General features: G+C 42.1%; 1 protein-coding gene across 1 annotated transcript; it reads left to right on the forward strand.

Moving 5' to 3' along the window:
• The first annotated feature begins 890 nt into the window (after window positions 1-890).
• On the forward strand, window positions 891-19,018 carry LOC311629376 (aldo-keto reductase family 1 member C15-like). Its single transcript, XM_084897348.1, has 9 exons — window positions 891-1,159; window positions 10,346-10,513; window positions 11,423-11,539; window positions 12,238-12,315; window positions 13,311-13,433; window positions 15,032-15,141; window positions 15,651-15,816; window positions 17,593-17,675; window positions 18,811-19,018. The coding sequence occupies exons 1-9, from the start codon at window positions 1,073-1,075 to the stop codon at window positions 18,851-18,853; spliced, it is 975 nt and encodes a 324-aa protein (XP_084753474.1). The 5' UTR covers window positions 891-1,072; the 3' UTR covers window positions 18,854-19,018.
• The last annotated feature ends 1,277 nt before the right edge of the window (window positions 19,019-20,295 follow it).

The raw sequence follows: 20,295 nt of genomic DNA on the forward strand, positions 1-20,295 counted from the left end.
TTCCCCCTCCAGGATTTCATAATCCCAGAGACAGAGCACATGCTTTTAGGATGTCAGGGTCATAGAGCTGATGGGAACAAGGGGCTGCTTGAGTAGGCTGTTCCAGGAGGAGGCAAAGCTGAAACAAAGGCCAGTTTGTTTTCACACAATTTCTGCATAGAAATTCATCCTGGATGTCAGATAATTATATTCTTGCCAAAAAATACTAAAAGAAAAAGACACAGAGAATCAGAAGGTGGAGTGAGGTTTTGTTACAGGGCAAAAGACAATGAAATTGGGGGCTGGGGTTCCTAAAGAATTTTGTTACATGTATGCTGGAGACCAGGCATGGAGCTCATTTCAATAAATTCTGAATAAAGTCTTTGTTGATGGTATTTTGCTACTGTTGTTAATCCTGATCCCAGGACATTTTTTCCATTAATTTTTAAGAGAGATTGTAAGAGAGAAGGGGGAGAGAGACGTTAATGTAAGAGAGACATATAGATTGGTTGCCTCTGCCTCCACTTACATACCCAGAAGGGTCTGGGGATGAACTTTAAACCCAGGTATGTGTCCTTGACTGGAACCAAGTCCTTCAGTGCATGGGCTGACACGCTAACTGTTGAGAAACACTGGCCAGGGCTTGCTGGTATTTTTGACCAAATGAAGGGTGAGGAACTTAACTAAGGTCCTCTAGTAGAATGAGTGTTTAGAGATGACTAGCCTAGTGACAATTGTGTTTCTTGTGGAATAAGTCTGCTGTGATTATCAAGTACAACTTGCCATCGTTAATTGTATGTTTTTGTTTTTTTTAACTTAGGAGTCCTGGGTGAGCAGTGCTGGGAGACAACCTCAGCTCCTGTAGTGTGCGAGACAGTTCTCTAGCTCTTTCTGGGAATCTGTGGCTGCCCAGACTTGGAAGATGCACGAAGTCGATGATTGGTTTCCTTGTGGAATCTGGGCAGCGGCAATCCCAGCCCCGCCTCGCTGGTGGTTGGTAGAAATAAATGATTCTGGAGCCTCGCCTTCCACTTGGCTTGCAGTCAGGAGAAGGAAGGGAAGTCAGCCAGCTTAGCCAGGACTGTAAACGGCGATGGACCACAAACGCACTCATTCTGTGAAACTGAATGATGGCCACTTCATGCCTGTGCTTGGATTTGGCACTCTTGCTTCTGAAGATGTAAGTCAAACCCAGGGGACCAGCGGGTTAAATGCAAATAGCCCTACCAGGGCTGGCCTAGTACACAGGTGGCAGGAGGAGAGGAGGAGGGTTGGAGGGACTCATGTGGCCTCTATTTCACAACCTCTGACTTTGTGCTCAGTGGGATGATGAGCTGTTGCCTCTGAGGAATCAGAGTCAGATCCGATAATTCTGAGGGTGGATTATATTATTATTATTATTGTTACTGTTATAGTTATTTAATGTTTATGAAATGCTTACCATGTATTTTAAGTATATTACATGCATTATCTTTAATTCCTCAATAACTAGCCCAGGTAAGTGTTATGATTTTTTTTTTTTTAAGTGCTATGATTCTTCTCATTTCTTACTTGTTTAAATTCTAAGCTCTGCTACACTTCTTGGACCCATCTCCCCCTCAGAGCTTTGTTAGATTCCCTGCTGGGCAGTGGGCCCAGGAGGAGGGAAAACTAACGGGATGCTTCTGGCAGCTTTGCTGTGGATTTGTGGGGCTGGAAGTATTTGCCAGGGAATTCCTGTCCTTGAAACTTGGGTCCTACAAGGAGCCACTATCATTATAGTGTTAGGCATTCAGAAAGGAAACCTGAGGAGGCACAAGTAACAGTGGAGACAGAATTGTGCTGATCATCAGATCTATTAGCCACATGTCCCCATGATGGACTGCAAAGCTCTTAGTGTCCAACTCTGGTCACGGTGGGGAAGAGGCAGTTTTGTGGTTGCCTGGGAGGGACTGCCCCCATAAATGACAGAGATAAAGCCAATCTATCTTAGTAGAGCTATGACATTAAATATCAATAACCAATAGCCACCAGACAGTGAAGTCTGTTTGCAGTGACATAATTATCCATGTCTCCACTTTATAGTTTCAACACATGGTATGTCTTACATAAATTATATCCAACTTTTATGACTCTCATTAAAGACAGAATAGAACAAAAGATCCCATAATCCCCTCCCAAGAATAAAAATAACATGTGACTGGCTGGTGTGCTCAATGGACTGAGCATCTCCCCTGTGCATCAAGAGGTCACTGGTTAGATTCCTGGTCAGGGCACAGGTCTGGTTGCAGCTACTAGTAGAAGCCAAGTCCGGGGCAGCTGATGGATTTTTCTATTTCTCTCCTGCTCTCCCTTCCCTCTCCCCCTCTCTCTAAAATTTAAAAAAAAAAAAAAAATGTTTTTGAGAGGGCAGGGCTGGGAGAGGATGAGCTCCTGACTCCACTGTGGGGCAGGACGGAGTTATCCTCCATTTTGTAACTGGACTCAGCCCAATCAGGGTTAGCTGAGGCAGTGACATCACCACCGACTGGAGTAAAACCCCTAGACTGGGCGAAATTCGCTCTCTCTTCTGCCATGCTTCCAGCATGAGTGGGACAGAGCCCATGCTAGCATGGAAAAGGCTCTTTTGTTTATTGCATCAGACTGGGCTCCCTGGTGGTCCTTGGGGATCACGAAGTCTGGGCATAGCAGTTTTAAAATAGAAGTAACATGTGCATCTGCTTAGTGAGTACAAAAAGTGCTAAGTGAAATATATAGACTCTTCTTTTGCATGTTAATCAGAGTTATTTTTCTAAAAGCAACTTCCCCAACCTTATCAGCAATTTATCACAATTCAGGGCAGGAACAAGAAGTAGGGCCCAGCCCTAGCTGGTTTGGCTCAGTGGATAGAGGGTTGGCATTGAAATTTGTGGGCTTGATTCCAGTCAAGGGCATATACCTTGGTGGCAGGCTTGATCCCCTGCTCTGATGGAGCATGTGTGGGAAGCAACCAATGTGTCTCTTACACATCAATGTTTCACTGTCCCTCCCTTCCACTCTCTCTAAAAATCAATAAAAATATCTTGGGATAAGAATTAACAACAACAATAAGTATGGTCCAGTGTCCATGCATGTATGTGACTTCTTTTGTTCTGTCAGGTGTGTTTTCTTGGAATCGTGCAAAATCAATGTCTCAGATTTAGTCATTAGGAATTGCCTATGTATGAGGCAGGCCTTATACATAGATTCCTGGTCAGGGCACCAGGCAGGCAGGCCTTATACATAGATTCCTGGTCAGATTCCTGCTGACTTGCCCACAGGCAATGCCTGAGTGGTGAGGGGAGGAGCAGCCACCAGCTCTCCAGGCACCTCATGGATCCATCTGTTCTTGCTATGGAATCTCCTGATCTGGCTCAGGTGTCCTTTCGCCTCAGTCCTTTTACAGCATTTCTGGTGCTGACCAAGGGACCGCCTTATGTAACTACTAGTGTGTAAAACCAGCCCGTTGATTTAGTCACCTCAGAGGCTGAGATAACTATTAGGATGAATAAGCAGTATTTGGCCTAGTGGGAAGAAAGAAACAATAACTTTTTTTATTTCATGTGTGTGGCTCTCAAAAGAATCCATGTAGAATATGTAATTATTAATTAAGAAATCAATTAACCAATTCCATGGTCAAGAGTAAACTTCAACTTGATATAAAAATCTATCCTAGCAATGGGGAGACTTTACACAGATCATAGTTCTGCTTTTCTGGCATTTTGACAACTAGATAAAGACACTGAATGCCGGCTGAACAGCTACCCAACAATGCTTATATCACTAATGCCAGGAGAAGCTGAGGATATTCAGAAAGAGGGAGGCTGATGTGAGCTGGGGTATTCTGGGGAGGCTCCAAGGAGGAGGTGAGCTGAACTTTAGGAAGGCTGGATGTCAGACAGACAATCTAATGAGCAGTGGGATCGCTCCATTCAAGTAGAAGAGCCACACTTGTACTGCAGTCTTTTTACAGAAGCTCTGATGCTGACCAAGGGACAGCCTTACACAGCCCCTCCCCATATGTGAAACAGAAGACACAAAGGACTGAAGACAGAAGGACAGAAAATTGCCTGGTATAGAGAGAATGGACTTCAGGCAGAGTTCTAATATTTTCCTGGGGGGAAAGAGAAATTTATTTAAAGACCTCTTTTAACACTTGGAATGAGCCCTAGCCAGTGTAGTTAAGTGGTTAGAGGATCAACCTACACATCGAAGCATTGTGAGCTTGCTTCCTGCTCAATGGCATGCACCTTGATTGCAGGTTTGAACCCTCACATGAAAGAGGCAACCAATCCATGTGTCTCTCTCACATGAATGATTCCCTCCCTCCCTCCCTCCTTCCATCCATCCCTTCCTTTCCAATCACTCTGAAAAAAAAATCAATGGAAAAATATCCTCAGGTTAGGGTTAGGATTAACAACAACAACAAAAAAAAAAAAAAATTGGGATAAGACTTAAAAATTATTCATGATGCTAATCATGATAGATTATTCATTCAGTAATGAATCTATCTATAATGCAATAACAACAACAGCAAAACTAAGACTTGTAACACAGACTTCCTACACTGCTCCAATTGGGACCAAGGCCTTTCTTGGGTAATCACTGACAGGTCTGATCACCTGGTTATCATACTTTTTCTTGCCTAGTGGTACCGATGACCTGAACAGTGAGCAAGGGTTTTTCTCTTGGGATTGTGTCTCATGAGGCCAAAGAATGAGCTCTGCAGAGCAGAAGATATAAGCAAAAGTGTGGAAAATTATTATAGCAGATTCAGATTCAGTCTCCCTTCATGGGGAGGGAGCACAATAATAGGCTGTCCCCTAAAGCCTAGTAGTCCAGGGATATATATTTGCTACAAGCCTGCTTCTATATTTATCCAATAGATGCCCACTGCACAAAATTTGTGCATGGGGGGAGGGGTTCCCTCAAATCAGCCTGCAACATCTCGAATTTGGGACCCCTCAAGGGATGTTCAGCTGCCCATATAGGCCTGATCCTACCGCAATCGAGCCTAAATGGGCAGTTGACATCCCTCTCACAATCCAGAACTGCTGGCTACCAACTGCTCCCCTGCCTGCCTTCCTGATTGCCTCTAACCACTTCTGCCTGCCAGCCTGATCACCCCCTAACCACTCCCCTGCCAGCCTGATTGATGCCTAACTGCTCCCCTGCTAGCCTGTTTGCCCCTAACTACCCTCCCCTGCAGGTCTGGTCACACCTAACTGCTCTCTTCTGAAAGCCTGGTCCCCCCAAATTCCCTTCTCTGCCAGCTTGGTCATCCCTAAGTGCCCTCCCCTGCGGGCTTGATCATCCTGAACTGCCCTCCCTTGCAAGCCTGGTCCCTCCCAACTGCCCTTTCCTGATGGCCATCTTGTGGTGGACATCTTGTGTCCACATGGGGGCAGGATCTTTGACCACATGGGGGCAGCCATATTGTGTGTTGGGGTGATGGTCAACCTGCATATTACTCTTCTATTAGATAGGATAGAGACCTGGTGCATGGGTAGAGGCCGACTGGTTTTCCCTGAAGGGTGTCCCAGGTCAGGGTGGGGGTTTCCGTGGGGTATGGGGCAGCCTGGGCGAGGAGCCTCTGGCAGTTTACAGGCTGGCCATGCCCCCCGGTGACCCTGGTATCTGGCATTTATTTATCTTCTACAATTGAAACTTTGTGGCCTGGAGTGGAGTCAATCCTTCTGCTAGCTCTGTGGCAGCAGCCCTTTCTGTTGGGACTTATGTATCATCCATAATTGAAATTTTATAGCCTTAAGTGGAGGCCTGGGCCTGCCATGGTGTGTGGAAAGCTTGGCTTCCTCCATTGCCAGGGAAACTCAAGCTTCCCTCCTGCTCTTTGTGGCAGTAGCCATGTTGGTTGGGTTTATTTGCATATCTGCTCCTGATTTGCTGGTGGGCATGATTTTGTGGGCATGGCTTGTGGGTATAGCAGAGTGATACATATTACCCTTTTATTAGATAAGACTAGAGACCCAGTGTACAAAATTCCTGCATGGTGGGGATGGGTGTCCTTCAGCCCAGCCTGTACCCTCTCCAATCTGGGACCAGTTGAGGAATGTCTGACTGCTTGTTTAAGCCTAATCCCAGACATCCCTCTCACAATCCAGAACTGCTGGCTCCCAACTGCTCACCTGCCTGCTTTCCTGTTTGCCTCTAACCACTTCTGCCTGCCAGTCTGATCACCCCCCAACCACTCCCCTGCCAGAAACCACTCCCTGATAGATGCCTAACTGCTCCCCTGACAGCCTATTTACCCCTAACTGCCCTCCCCTGCAGGCCTAGTCCTCCACAGCTGCTCTCCCCTGCAGGCCTGAGTCCCCCCACAACTGCCCTTCTGTGCAGAATTGGTCACCCCTAACTGCCCTCCCTTGTAGGCCTGGTCTAGCGAAAGGGAAAGTGTTACAGTGTTCAATGATCCCAAGACTGAGGATGGGAGAAACCAGACAATTTAAGATTAAGCTCAGTTCATAAGTATAAGATAAAATTTTGAAACAATTAATTGGAATCAACTCACAGTTGTGTATTATGGAGTCTGTTGAAATATAATCTTTCTCCCCGAGTCACCCTTAATCTTATTAAAGACCAATTCATTTATTGTATTAAGTCCATTTTCAATCTGGCCTAATTGTTTGTATGAATACAATAAGAACAGTAATGACTCTACAAGCTCTTTTAAAATCTGTTTTGCTGGAATCCCATGAAGGAGCTTTAATGAGCCCCTCGGGGCAAAGAAGCTGAGCCACCCAGTTGCTTGCAATGCAAATGTGGGTGAATTCCTCAAGTGAATTCCAAAATGTCTTGAGACTCCTTTCTTGCTAACTCTCAGGAAAGCAGCCTTGGTTCCTTACTTGGAAAGACTGACATTGAACCATGTGACCAAGCTAGATACCAGGGTGTTCTCCAAGGTGTTCTTATTGGCTTCAAGTATCCTGGTGACATTCAGAGTGCCAAGCATGTCTCTCTCAGACACAACACTCCAGCAAAAGTCTTGGTTAATAAAACTATCATTGAAAACTGGTCTTGCTGAATCCAAGCAAAGAAACATTGCTATGACCTATTTATTATGGATTGCCAAATTCTGGTGGGAGTAGGTGGGAGAAAAAATATAATTTACTAAAATGTTTTGTTTCCTTGTATCTGAAAAACAAAGCTCCAAATTAGGAATACCTTTAACAAAAATCACAAAACCTGAATTTTGTCTTTTCACATTAATGAATTTATATGAGAGACTTTGACTCTATTGTGAAAAGCCAATTTATCAAAGCAATTAAAGAGTGCATTTTTATTGAAGAAGCAAAGTAAGTAAACCTATACATCTGGCTCATGAAGTATACTAGTAGATGAGCCTCCAACCAATCTAAAGAGCAGTCTGGGTGAGAGTCCAAGGTATTACACTGAGTGGCCAGGTTATTATGATCTCTGAACACATAATAATCTGGCCACTCAGTATATGGATTCATGCATGGGCAGGGTACGGCCAGCCTTGCCAGGAGGAGGGGACATGAGCAGTTGGCCCATCTGCCTGCTGGTCAAACTCCTGGTTGAGGGGGAAATTTGCACATTAGCCTTTTATTATATAGGATATACTCTGAGTGGTCAGATTATTATGTGTTCAGAGATCATAATAATCTGGCCACTCAGTGTATATACCTTCTTGTCTGTAGCTCTCAAAACTGCTCTATTGAATATTCTGGTACAGATCAATTCTTAAGATTCCCTATTATTATTATTATTGTTTTTTCTATGGTCTTTTCAGAAATCATGAGATGCACCTTTACCTTACCAAGCCTTGAACTGCAGGCCTCTGTGCCTAGGGAGTAAAATGGCCTTTTTTTTTTTTTTTTTTTCCCCTCTCCCCTTCATCCCTCTTTTTCTATAGGGAGGTTTTTAAAAGTTGTTGTTTTTAACCATTTGCTTTGGGTCCTTGTCTGGGGAAGATAATGATTTGTTAGTTACAAGCTGATTGCAAATTGCCCACATCGTTTGCCTTTGATTTTACTTCCATTTAACATTTTTCCTCATAAGCCTTTTATAATTTTCACAAACCTTTTTCCAATTTTCAGGAATAGTTAATTTTCTGTGCATCATGCTTTTTATTACCTAAACCATATAATTTCCAATTAATAATTCTTAGAAGCCTCAATCGTCAATAACCAAGAAAAGCAAACAACCAGCATTCCTTAGATTGACCCTTATGAACATATTTTAAATATTTTTTATTTATTTTTTACAGAGATGAAGGGAGAGGGACAGAGAGTCAGAAACATCAATGAGAGAGGAACATTAATCAGCTGCCTCCTGCACACCCCTGCTGGGGATGTGTCCACAACCAAGGTACATGCCCTTGACCAGAATCAAACCTGGGACCCTTCAGCCCTCAGGCAGACGCTCTATCTACCGGTCAGGGCTATGAACATATTTCAAACATACTTAGTTTCAAACCATATTCCCAACAAGGCAAAAGACATTATATAGCTCTAAATACACTTTACAGATTTTTAGCAACAAAGATGAAAGCAGATGATCTAGCAGTCAAAGCTGTAATGAGTTAATCTGATCTGTAAACATGGCCAAGTTTTCCCCACAAACATACTTTTGAAGAGGTCCCAGGTACTTACGTTCAAAGGTCCTAGGAACCACAGGGAGCACTGTAGAAAGTGCTGAAGGGCCTAGAGCACTGCTGTAAACCCGAACCCTGCAGTCCTCTTTCATTCTGTCTGGTGATCTAATGTCGGTTTGATGTGGAGAGGTTGAATTTCTGACTGAACCCCCAAAACTGATAGCCAGAATTGTGAGTCGAGGTTTTTATCCTGCAGTCATATCACACAACGCCGAAGCATGAGCTCCGAAGACCAGAAGATTTAAGCAAAGTGTGGAAAATTTATTTCAAGCAGATTCAGACTCCCCTCGTGGGCCTGGGGGTGACTAGGAGGGGTAATAAAAGGCTGTCCCATAAAGCCTTGTAGTCCTGGGGTATATATTTGCTACAAGCCTGCTTCCATATCTATTCGTGTTGTGTCACCTGATTGATTCCTTCAATTGTTCTTGCCCAGAAACTGACCTGAACTTTCCCTGTTTGTATGTGTTCATTCTCTGTTCCTGTCAGGGACCAGCCTGATGGTTGAACCAGGCTGAGGTAGGAAGGTGGGAATTGAGAAAAGAAAGAAAGACAGGAGAGGGGGATCGGGAGGAGTCTGCTGGTAGTCATTGACTGACTGCAGCTACTTTTATTAACTGTGTAATGCCTTTTATGCACAAATACTGAATGGGAGGTTAACAAAGAGGAATGTACTCTCTGTTTCTCTTAATCTCTAAGATAAAGCAGGAAGCCAAATTCTCTGTAAATATTTACAGACTTCTGATAAGCTATGAAAAGTCGCTCTCATTCTCATTCTGCTGACAATAGGAAAGTGCCATCAAAACAAGTCAGATGAAAACAAGTCAGGGGACACTGCGTGGGAAGGGACTGATTCTTGTTGGTCCCTTCGGGGGCAAGGACTCTGTCAGCTTACACCCGATCTCCAGCATGTTCCTATGCTGAACTTTGTGTTTCTATGTGTTCATACACCTTGTTGCTCCAGGTCCTCTCTTGTTTACTCATGCCTTCTGTTATGAGTCTAGGAACATTTTGTTATTTCTGCATGGTTGGTTTCTGTGATTAGGCTTGTTCAAACTGCTATGTCTGCCCCTGCTTATGTCCCACATGCCTTTGTTTTCCACTGAATCTCTGCCTACCTGCCTGTGTTTCATGTTAACCTTCTCAGTACTTGCTAACATTGTTTATTCATGGTTATTACTAACAGTAGAAGCAACAAGAGCTGCCTTAGTGACTTGTCTAAACTCCAGACATTCTCCTCCCTGCCACCATCACATAGAGGCCACTCTGTCTTCTTCTGAAAAGCAGGATCAAGTACCATTGTCCATATAATAATCTGCTGTTAAACTCAGGCTCTCTTGGCATGTGAGCCCTGAATGACTAGGGGTAGGTGGAACCCCTTTTTGTGTCACCTGGTAGATTTCCTCCACTGGCAGATGCTAAAATTGAGCAAACGGGCAACATAAATTCCCCCAGTGGGAAACATGGAGTGAGGATGAGGGTGTGCCTGTGGAACAAATTCTTTATTGAATGACTTAATTTTCCACTTTGCCTGGTGAAGTCTAATTCATTGCAGATTAGAGGATATATTGGAGTTTAGTTTATGCCACCAAGGTACAGGTTTGGAGCCAGGGCTTGCCCCATCAAACAGGGAAACAGAAGGCATGTAGAAACAGCTGGCAAACATACTCTTAGGGAAATAAGTTGCATCTCTCTGAGTCAAGGCAACTGCCTACCCTCCTTATTCATATTTTATAGGTTCCTAAGAGCAAGGCCGCTGAGGCAACCAAAGTGGCAATCGATGTAGGTTTCCGTCACATCGATGCAGCATATGTCTATGAAAATGAGGTGGAGGTCGGCAAGGCACTTCGAGAGAAGATTGCTGATGGCACTGTGAAGAGAGAGGACCTATTTTATACCACCAAGGTACTGTGAGTGAGTGACAGGAGGTCTTTGTCAGAGCACGTAGGCTATTTGGAAAAAAAAAAACAAATACAAAACAAAAATTCTGAACTTGGTTTGGATAATTTCTTTATCTCCTGATATTGTAAAGTCCCATTATACAAAAACAAAGAAGAAAAGGATTGCTCTGCTGGGATAGTGTTAAGGGTGGGGCACAGTTGCTCAGACTCTTGGAATAAGGGTAAGCATTCATATGTAAAACACAAAGAAAGACACTTTGCTTCTCCATCTGCTCAGGAATTGACTGAGCCACTGCAGAGTGGGTCCACTCTTTTCATCCTTCAGCAAATTCTCTCAGCACATATCCAAGTGAGGTTGACATATTATCCTGAGAGGGGAACCAGACTAGGAAAGACTGTTTCCAAGTCAGCGCTGAATTTGCTGACTTTTGTAAAACTTTTCTTAGGTGGAAAACCCTGCTTCCAACACAAAGAGAGCTGAGGTCTCTACAGAATGGTCCTGTGTGTGTCCACATCAATGATGATTGTTTTCAGAATGTGGACCTCTCAGCGGTCCTACTTCCACTCATTTCCTATGTAGGGCAATTGAGTCCATGTCCCCTTGCCTGATATTTCTTGACTTTCCTTTCAGAAATGCGTTTGTTAATCCTAGAAACATTTAGGTTGCTTTTCCTGGCTCATCTATACTTTATTGACAGTTTTCTTACAGTCACTCAAATAAATCTCAATATCCTTATTAAAAGCCTCATTTACAGTAAGTAACATAAATTTAGCCCCAGAACTTTCTCCTTTGAGACCACCACAGTGGTTGGTTACTCACTGCTCAATCTCTTAACCATGAAGTTTAATTTTAGTTCCAAAATGTGTGACATCACAAACAATTAATTTTTTTTGTTTTGTTTTGTCATTGCAGCTTTGGTCTACTTTCTTTCGACCAGAATTGGTTCGACCTGCCCTGGAAAGGTCACTGAAGAAACTTCAACTTGACTATGTAGATCTATACATCATTCATATACCAATAGCTATGAAGGTCAGCTTTTATTTTCCTTGTTATGCCCAAGTGTATTTCACATCAAAGAGTTGAAGACACTGCCCTCCATGTCTAAGTGATGTGCTCCTCCTATTAAAGAGGGTCTCAAGAAAGCTGAGTTACAAAAATAGTAGAAACACAATGAAAGTCTACACCTCTTTGGGGGGGGGGGGTGTCCCTTGCTTATGGACCTCTGAGCCCAGTCAAGAGGGAAGCACTGTAAGATGGTCCATATTGGTATACTGGGCTCCTTTGAATATCACAGATCCAGCCTCTCATCATTGAACATTTGCTGAGCACCTCTGGTGTTTTCACTAGCTCTAAGTTGGGTTAACATAAACTGGAATTAAAACACATTCTTAATAGTAAAGTTAAATCCTATCATCCAAACAAGCCTGTCCTTGGGAAACAAAATCAATTCTAACCGTAGGTGAACTCATCCTTAGTGGAATTTTGGGGAAGTGTTTGGACAGGAAAGTGGAGGTAAGTTGGAAAGAGTTACTTCAACTGATTTTGATCTTCCTTTCCCTCAATGTCTTCTCTTACATCACACACACACACACACACACACACACACACACACACACACACACAGCTTAGCAATAACAGCCTCTTGAAAGCTGTGTTACCAAGCTACCTAGGCACGAGGAAGATCATTCTTTAAAAAAATTCTTTCTTCTCCCTTCCCTGTATTCCAGCCTGGAGAGGAGCTTATGCCTAAAGATGCCAATGGGAAATTGATTTTAGAGACAGTGGACCTGCGTGACACCTGGGAGGTATGTACTGCTACTGCCACCCAAAGACAGTGGGATCAGGTGGACATTAGTGCAAGGGGATCAGAAGAAATGGGTTCTGGCTCCATCCATTGTCTGTCCTCAGACATGTCAACAAACTCCTCTGTAGTTTGGTGTTCTCATCTTTAGAGCAGGGAGTTGAACAGGATCACAGCTAAGGTCTACTTTAAAAATGTTTTTATTGTTTTTTATAGGGGAAGGGAGAGGGAGAGATACATAGAAACATCAATGATGAGAGAATCATTGATTGACTGCCTCCTGCACACCCTACTCTGGGAATTAAGCTGGCAACCCAGGTAGTGCTCTGACCATGAATTGAATCTGTGACCTCCAGGTTCATAGGTCAATGTACAACCACTGAGCCATGCCTGCTGGGCACTAAGGTATTTTAATGTAAACTTCTGTGGTCCTAAATAGAAGTTTCTTTGCCACACTTAACTGGTTGAGTCTGTAAACTCTAAAAGAGGAATGTTCAGAAGCAAACTCCAGAGGAGTTAGAGCTCTATCCCAGGACAGATAAACACACCAGAAAGAGGGAAGCTATTGTCTGCTTAGCAGGAGGAGCAAAAGCCTGCCTTCTACACCCCATTCCATACACTTGTTTCACCATCCCAGGAAAGAGAAAGCATAAAAACTTTTAACTAGTGGAAAACCTAAGAGTTCCTCTTTGCGCTTAACTATGACACCATGTGTTACATACTTAACAGCAAATTACACACCACGGAAGAGGGAGGGAGATGAAGAGAGTTTAATATCTATGTATTGCCCTCGGTGTGCATGTCACAGACTCAAGGACAAAAGCTGTGTGTACATAGCAATAAAGTACAGTAGGAAAAAATATGTCCAAGTGATAAAGCTGTTTGGCTCAGTAACATAATTATGTATGTTAAGACAGATTTCCAATTTTTACAAAGTTCACTGTCAAATGAAAGGGCTGAACTACACTAAAGATTTGCCTCACATGACCTTCTCCCTAGGCTCTGGAGAAGTGTAAGGATGCAGGTTTAACCAAGTCCATTGGGGTGTCCAATTTCAATCGCAAACTGCTGGAGATGATCTTGAACAAGCCAGGGCTCAAGTACAAGCCCGTCTGCAACCAGGTGAGTGCATGACCATGGCAACTGTTTTGCTTTCTGCCCTTCACATCCTCTTTCTTATTATTTTTTTTTAATGTGTATTTTCATTGATTCCTGAGAGGAAGAGAGAGGTAGAGAAAGATAGAAACACCAGTGTTGAGAATCATTGATTGGCCGCCTCATGCACGCCCCCTACTAGGGATTAAGCCTGCAACCTGGGCATGTTCCCCGACTTGGAATTGAACACTGACCTCCTAGTTCATAGGTCAACACACAACCAGTGAGCCACCCTGACTGGGCCACATCTTTTTTCTTGATTAAGTGTCCCCAAGTTTTTAGCTTGATGCCAACTGCACAGATAATTGTTCTTTTTATAACAATAGGAAATTTCAGAGAAGGAACATGTTGAATGGATTGGGGAGATCATTACTTCAGTTATTCAGAGGTGGGTTGGAGGTTCCCAGGAGATATCCAAGTAGAGATACTGAGTTGGTAGGTGGTAGTGTTGGTCTAGAGCCCTGGCAGGCTGTCAGGGCTAGAGGAGAGGCCCATATTTTGGAGCCATTGCTTTATGGGTGGCAATTGAACTCAGAAAAATGTATTCTCGCTCCTAAGGAACTTCAAAGAATGAACAGGAAGAGGGCAGGAAAGTCAGCATTTAAAGATTAGACAAAGAGGCACTGGTGAGAGGATTGAGCAGAAGTTGGTAGATAGGGAGGAAGAAAATGAGACTGTGTGGTGTCAAGGAAACTAAAGAAGACCCTTGAAAAGGTTTGCATGAGCCATGGGGTGGAGACTGCTGGCAGTAGCCAGTCTAAGTAGGGATAGAAAAAGTATGGGGTTTTATGACACAGAGTTCATGGGCAACATAGCAGGGGCAGTTACAGAGTGGTAAGGGGAAAAGCCTTAAAGAGAGCAAACCAGTGGAAAGTGAGGAAATGGATAACTCATTTAAAGAAATAATTTTAAAAATAACAATGCTGCCAATGTCCAATCACTATGATATTATAAAGTTATATATCCCTTTTTTGAAATAGTTTGAAAATCATGCAAGAAACCAGGCAAATATTTATACTCTTCATTTTACTTAATTACTTCTAGGAATATATTTGTAGAAAATGATTCATAATGTACAAAACATGTCTCGCACTTCAATATGTAATTGTGAATTCATGAATTTCAACAAATATAGTTACTTTCTTGTCAATGATTGAATTGTCATCATTTTAACCAGAAGATGCTTTTGACAACACTTCGTGTCTTTTTTGTCCTCTTTGTTTTCTAGAATGAAAGATGTGCTAGGCTCAATTTGTAGCTTTTCTGTTCAGTATTGGGATCAGCCATTTTTCTAAGGAATCTTAGTTTCTTTCTATAGGAAATTACATTTGGAGGTCACAGAGCAGGTATAAGTCTTTAATAATTTCAAAAACTAATAAAAAATAAGAAAATCATTTTATCACATCTGAAAACTAATAGCATTTAAAGGTATTTCAGAAGATGCTTGAGAAAATGACCAATCTGGAAAATGTGTTACATATATTAGATATTCATTCAAAGGCTTTTCAAATTTACATGATATTGGTTCATGTATTCTGATACCTTCTGGTCTTGGCAATTCACAGGTGGAATGTCACCCGTATCTCAACCAGAGCAAACTCTTGGAATTCTGCAAGTCCAAGGACATTGTTCTTGTTGCCTACAGTGCCCTGGGATCCCAAAGAGACCCAAACTGGTAATGGGAATATCAGAGTTAACCTCTGTCAGCAACTTTGTTAGTGGTGGAGCACTTTTTAAAATTAAGCTTTCTTTGGGGCTTAGGTAGGGGGTGGGAGGAAGCTGGTAAAGTTGGGGGAAGGAGTGGGAGACATCTGTAATATTATCAACAATAATTATATATACACATAAAAAATAATTAAATTAAGCCTTAATATTTTATTATGGAAAACTTCAAACATAAAAAAGCCAACTCAATAGTTTAGTGAGGTCCCTGTCACTGAACTTCCACAGTCATCACCATTCCTTCATTCTTGTTTCATGTATACTCCAAATCCCGCTCTAAATGTTATTTTATAATATAATTTACACAGCTTGTCATGCATTAATATTGGTGATACAATGTTGATGCACTGTACTAGACACATTTCTCTTGATTATTTTGGGAATTTGGGGGAAAAGGAACAGCACACTTTAAATTTCTGGTCCTATACCCTTCACATCTACATGCTCTGGTTTTGTTTTCAGGGTGGAAAATGATTGCCCCATTCTCTTGGAGGAGCCGATCCTGAAGGCCATTGCCAAGAAACACAATAGAAGTCCAGGTCAGGTGGCCCTGCGTTACCAAGTGCAGCGAGGGGTAGTGGTTCTGGCCAAGAGCTTCAGTGAGAAGAGAATCAAAGAGAACTTCCAGGTACAGGCTGGCCACTGTCTCTCCAGAGTGAGGAACAGGTGCTGTACTGGGGGCCACCTCTCTTGCCTTTCAGCATGCACCCATGTTCATTCCTTCCCATGCATCTCTCCCCTGTGCTACGGGGGCAGCTTGGAAGGGTGAGAGAGACAGCACTGGCCTCAGAGTCCTAGGTTTTATGGCCTGTGGGCCTGGCTTTGCTGCTTCCTAGTTGTGTGACACTGAGCACACATCATTGCTGTATTTTTCATCAGTTTTAGGAGTCCTTCCCTGCAGTAAAGCACTTTTAAAACCCTGATTCTTCTTTTGCATCTTCTCTACTGAATAAACTCCTTTTTGTATTTCAAGATCAAACCCAAATAGGATTAGCTGCTTTGTTAAACCATTGGTATACCCCATCACAATTGTGGGTCACTATAGCACTTGGCATGGCGCCGTTAGTGATATTTTTTCCTTATTAAATTAAAATTGCTTGTTTATATGTCAGTATGCCCTCTAGATTGGGAGACCCTAAATGCAATTACTCTCTTGAGGTCATCTTTTAACATCTTTTCTCCGAAGAGCACATGGCAAGTAGGAAACTACATACAAGGTTATAGAATGACCAAACTAACAAATGAATATATTTATTTAAATTAATCTTTATGAATATTTCTCCATAAACTCTCCCTCATATATCTTCTTGTCCCTTGGATTAATCAGTGATTTTCAACCTATTTAGCTGTGAACTTCATGAGAAACTATGTAAATTCTATTGTGTTTTGAAGATGACAGCTAACAATTTCATCATGAGTTGAATATTTGCAAAATATGACATTTAGAGCATACTATTTATCATGCATTTGCTTCAAAACATTGAAACTGTATATTTAGTTTATTCAGTTTATGCAAATATTTAATAGGCATATCTAAATTTCATTGTTAAACCCAATCAGAAAAATCCCATTTTATTTTTCAGTTCAACTCAACATGCTAATATATATATGACAACCAACTTGTCTCTGGAGTACATTTTTAAGAAGAATACAAGATGAATAGATAGATAAAATAGGTGGATAGATCTAATATTTCTTATCAAAGATGTGTCTGCTTTGCTATTAATTGATGCTCCATTAGGGGAGTGTCCATTATATCATCAAGCAAAAACAAATTGGACTTAAGTAAGAGATACTTTATTTGAAAGGAGGCCTTTCTGAATGTTGGGACTATAAGTGTCTCAAAGATAAATCAGAAAGGTTTTCCTTTTATAGGGAAGTAAGTTTGACTAGAGAGAAAATGAGGAGGTGATGAATATTCAGCAAAAACTTTTCTTGAGGTCAGTAGCTTCTTGAAGAGGCCTTCATAGGGGTTTGCTCTTCCAAAGCTTGCTTAAGCTTGAGGTTCTGTCAAATTTTAGAGTGTTTGTATGGCAGAGTAGAGGCAAGAACTAAAGTTTGATCTGGTCTGCAGATAATCTGTCCAGATTATTCAATTATCTATTTGTTTAGGAGGGAAAAGTTTGTTTTTTTCTGTTGGCAAACAACTCACTTAGAGAGATTTGAGGTCGATGATTTATAAAAGTCTTTCTTTTGTGGAGTGAGCAGAGGAGGAGAGGGAGTGGGACAGGAGCCATGGTGAACCCAGGAGGGGAGTTCTCAGGCTAGTACACCCGCAAGTGATGGCAGCAGATGCTTCCCCAAGTGTTCTCCGGGCCTCTGTCCACCAGGAAATCCTCATGTTCCCAGGTAGATGCTCCCTGCCTTAAGGGAGATTTTAATGTGATTCTTGCCTTCCTTCCAGGTTTTGGAGTTTGAATTGACTCCAGAAGACATGAAAGCAATTGACGGTCTGAACAGAAATTTCCGATTTTTTAAATTACCATTGTAAGTGACTTGTAGATTGTTTTTCCTGGGTTCTTTCCTGTAATATGTAGGTTAGCAGAGGGACTCAGCTTCCTTAAATAGAAAAGATGGGCCTGATTTCTACTGCAGAAGTAAATCTCGAGCTACCTGGTAACCTCAGACCAGAGGTTTACTCCAGGTTCAATCTCTGACCCAACAGAAATGTGAGCAGGGCCCAGAGCAGACCATAGGTAAAATGGCCAAAGTTTGCATCAGGGTGAATGCATGACTTTGATGCCCTAATTCCTGTGCCTGGTATACATACCCCCACTAGATCTGACTTACCCATTTGACATAAAAGGCTCAGTGCCTACTGCCTGCTATACTTCAGGGGTGCTGATCCTATCTAATAAAAGGGTAATATGCAAATTGACCATTATCCCAACACTCAAGATGGCCACCCCATGTGGACACAATATGGCCTCTACAAGATGGCCAACAGGGGAGGGCAGTTGGGGGGGTGGGAGGCCAGGCCTACAGGGGAGAGTAGTTGGGAGGGACCAGGCCTGCAAGGGAGGACAGTTGGGGGCAATCAGGCATGCAGAAGAGAGAAGTTAGGGGAGATCAGGCCAGCAGGAGAGGGCAGTTAGGGGTGATTGGGCTGGCAAGGGAGAGCAGTTAGGGGTGACAGAGTCAACAGAGAAGGGCAGTTGGGGATGACTGAGCCAGCAGGGAAGGACAGTTGAGGGCAATCAGACCTGTAGGGGAGGGCAGATAGGGGGACTGGACCAGCAGAGGAGGGCAGTTGGGGGTGACCAGGCTAGCAGGGAAGGACAGTTAGGGGCATTTTTTTAAAAAGGTTGGGTTTCAAGAGAAAGATCTTAAAACTCTCCTTGTTTGTAAAGCTATTTGTTAATTTGAGAAAAGACATTATAAATGAAAAAATGTGGGAAGTAACTTTCTGCTCTCAGGGCTTTTAAGTCAGTCTGTGATCTTTATTAGGCCTGTGATTATATGCACCTGTCTTCCTAGAGACCTTGGTCAATAGCACAGGTCCTGGCACACACAATTTCTCAGAATGCACTCTTCAATGAAATAAAATCAGAAAGGACAAATTTTAATAGGAAAATAAGAACCTGGACAAGTTAGCAAATGATTATCCCTCTTTCTCTTTCAGTGCTGTTGATCACCCCTATTATCCATTTTCTGAAGAATATTGACCATCAACTATCTACCATGAGTTCTTCCTGAATCTCCTGCTTCCAGGGGTGTGCAGAGGATTTCTGCACTTGGGGGAGGTGATTAAAAGCAGTTCTGAAGTTTCATGCTGCTTCCCTGTCTTCTTTTTAAAATTCTTTTTATTTTGTGAAATAATAAATACTTCCAAATAAGGATGTTTGTCTTAATTGAGAATTAAAATAATATATACAAATGACAGAAAATTGGGACAATAAAAGGGAAAGAAAGGAAACAAAGATAATTTATACTTAGCATATTTTTAAATTCTGGAACTTGGGGGCATTTCATTCATGATTTCCCTATACAAAATATATGTGCTCATTTACAACATTGAAATAATCTTCAACTTACAGGTTCTATACTTTTTTCTACTTAGCATAAGTATTTTCTCCAAGTAACCAAATGTTATTTTAAAATTCCAGTATTATATTTTACTGTTATAAAGCAGCATATCTTATTATTTAATTTAATTTAATTTAATTTAAATCATCTGCATACATTTTGGCATTGTGATTAGTTCTCAAATATTTTGCCATTCATTCATTTATTCATTTAGTACACCTTCACTGAACATCCTTTATGTGCCATTGTTTTACAATAAATAACATAGACAAGAATTAAACTTAAATAAGAAATGTCGAGGCATGCAGTTGGAGCAGCAGGGAGTGCTGAAGAAGGTAGGAAGGAGGAGAGTGGGAGCACTTGAGGGAGAAGAAGGCCCACTGTGTTTACACCAGGCACAAGTTTTAAGTGCCCTCCCCAGACTTAGGCTCCAACTCTTGTGGAAGAGAGTGAGACTATTCTGGGTCCAGCTGTGGTGCAGCAGGAGTCTTATCTTGTTTGGGTTGCTGGAAGGAAATTAATGGTCTGTTTTTCTGGAGATAGCACCAGTGGAAGAGCTGAGAGCCTGAGTATGTGAGGGAGCATTGACAGCAGGCTGAGAGAGGGAATGGCGATGGGGGGTTGAGGCAGTGACCAGCCTGGTACTGGCACAAGAACAGACATATAGATCAATGGAATTGAATATAGAACTCAGATAACGAGTCAAACCACTATGCTCAATTAATATTTAACAAAGAAGGCAGGAACATACAATGGAGCCAAGACAGTATCTTCAATAAATGGTGTTGGGAAAAGCGGACAGATACATGCAAAAAATGAAACTAGATCACCAATTTACACCATACACAAAAATAAACTCAAAATGAATACAGGACTTAAACATAAGACAGGAAACCATAAAAATACTAGAGAAATCCATAGGCAGAGAAATCTCACACATATACAAAGCAATTTCTTCAACAATACAGTTCCTAAGGCAATGGAAACTAAAGAGAAAATAAACAAATGGGAGTACATCAAAATAAAAAGCTTTTGCTCAGCAAAAGAAACCATCAACAAAACAACAAGAAAGCCCACTGTA

The sequence above is a fragment of the Pipistrellus hanaki genome (genome assembly GCF_964339955.1).
Source record: "Pipistrellus hanaki genome assembly, chromosome: 1".
In the NCBI taxonomy this organism is placed as follows: domain Eukaryota; kingdom Metazoa; phylum Chordata; class Mammalia; order Chiroptera; family Vespertilionidae; genus Pipistrellus; species Pipistrellus hanaki.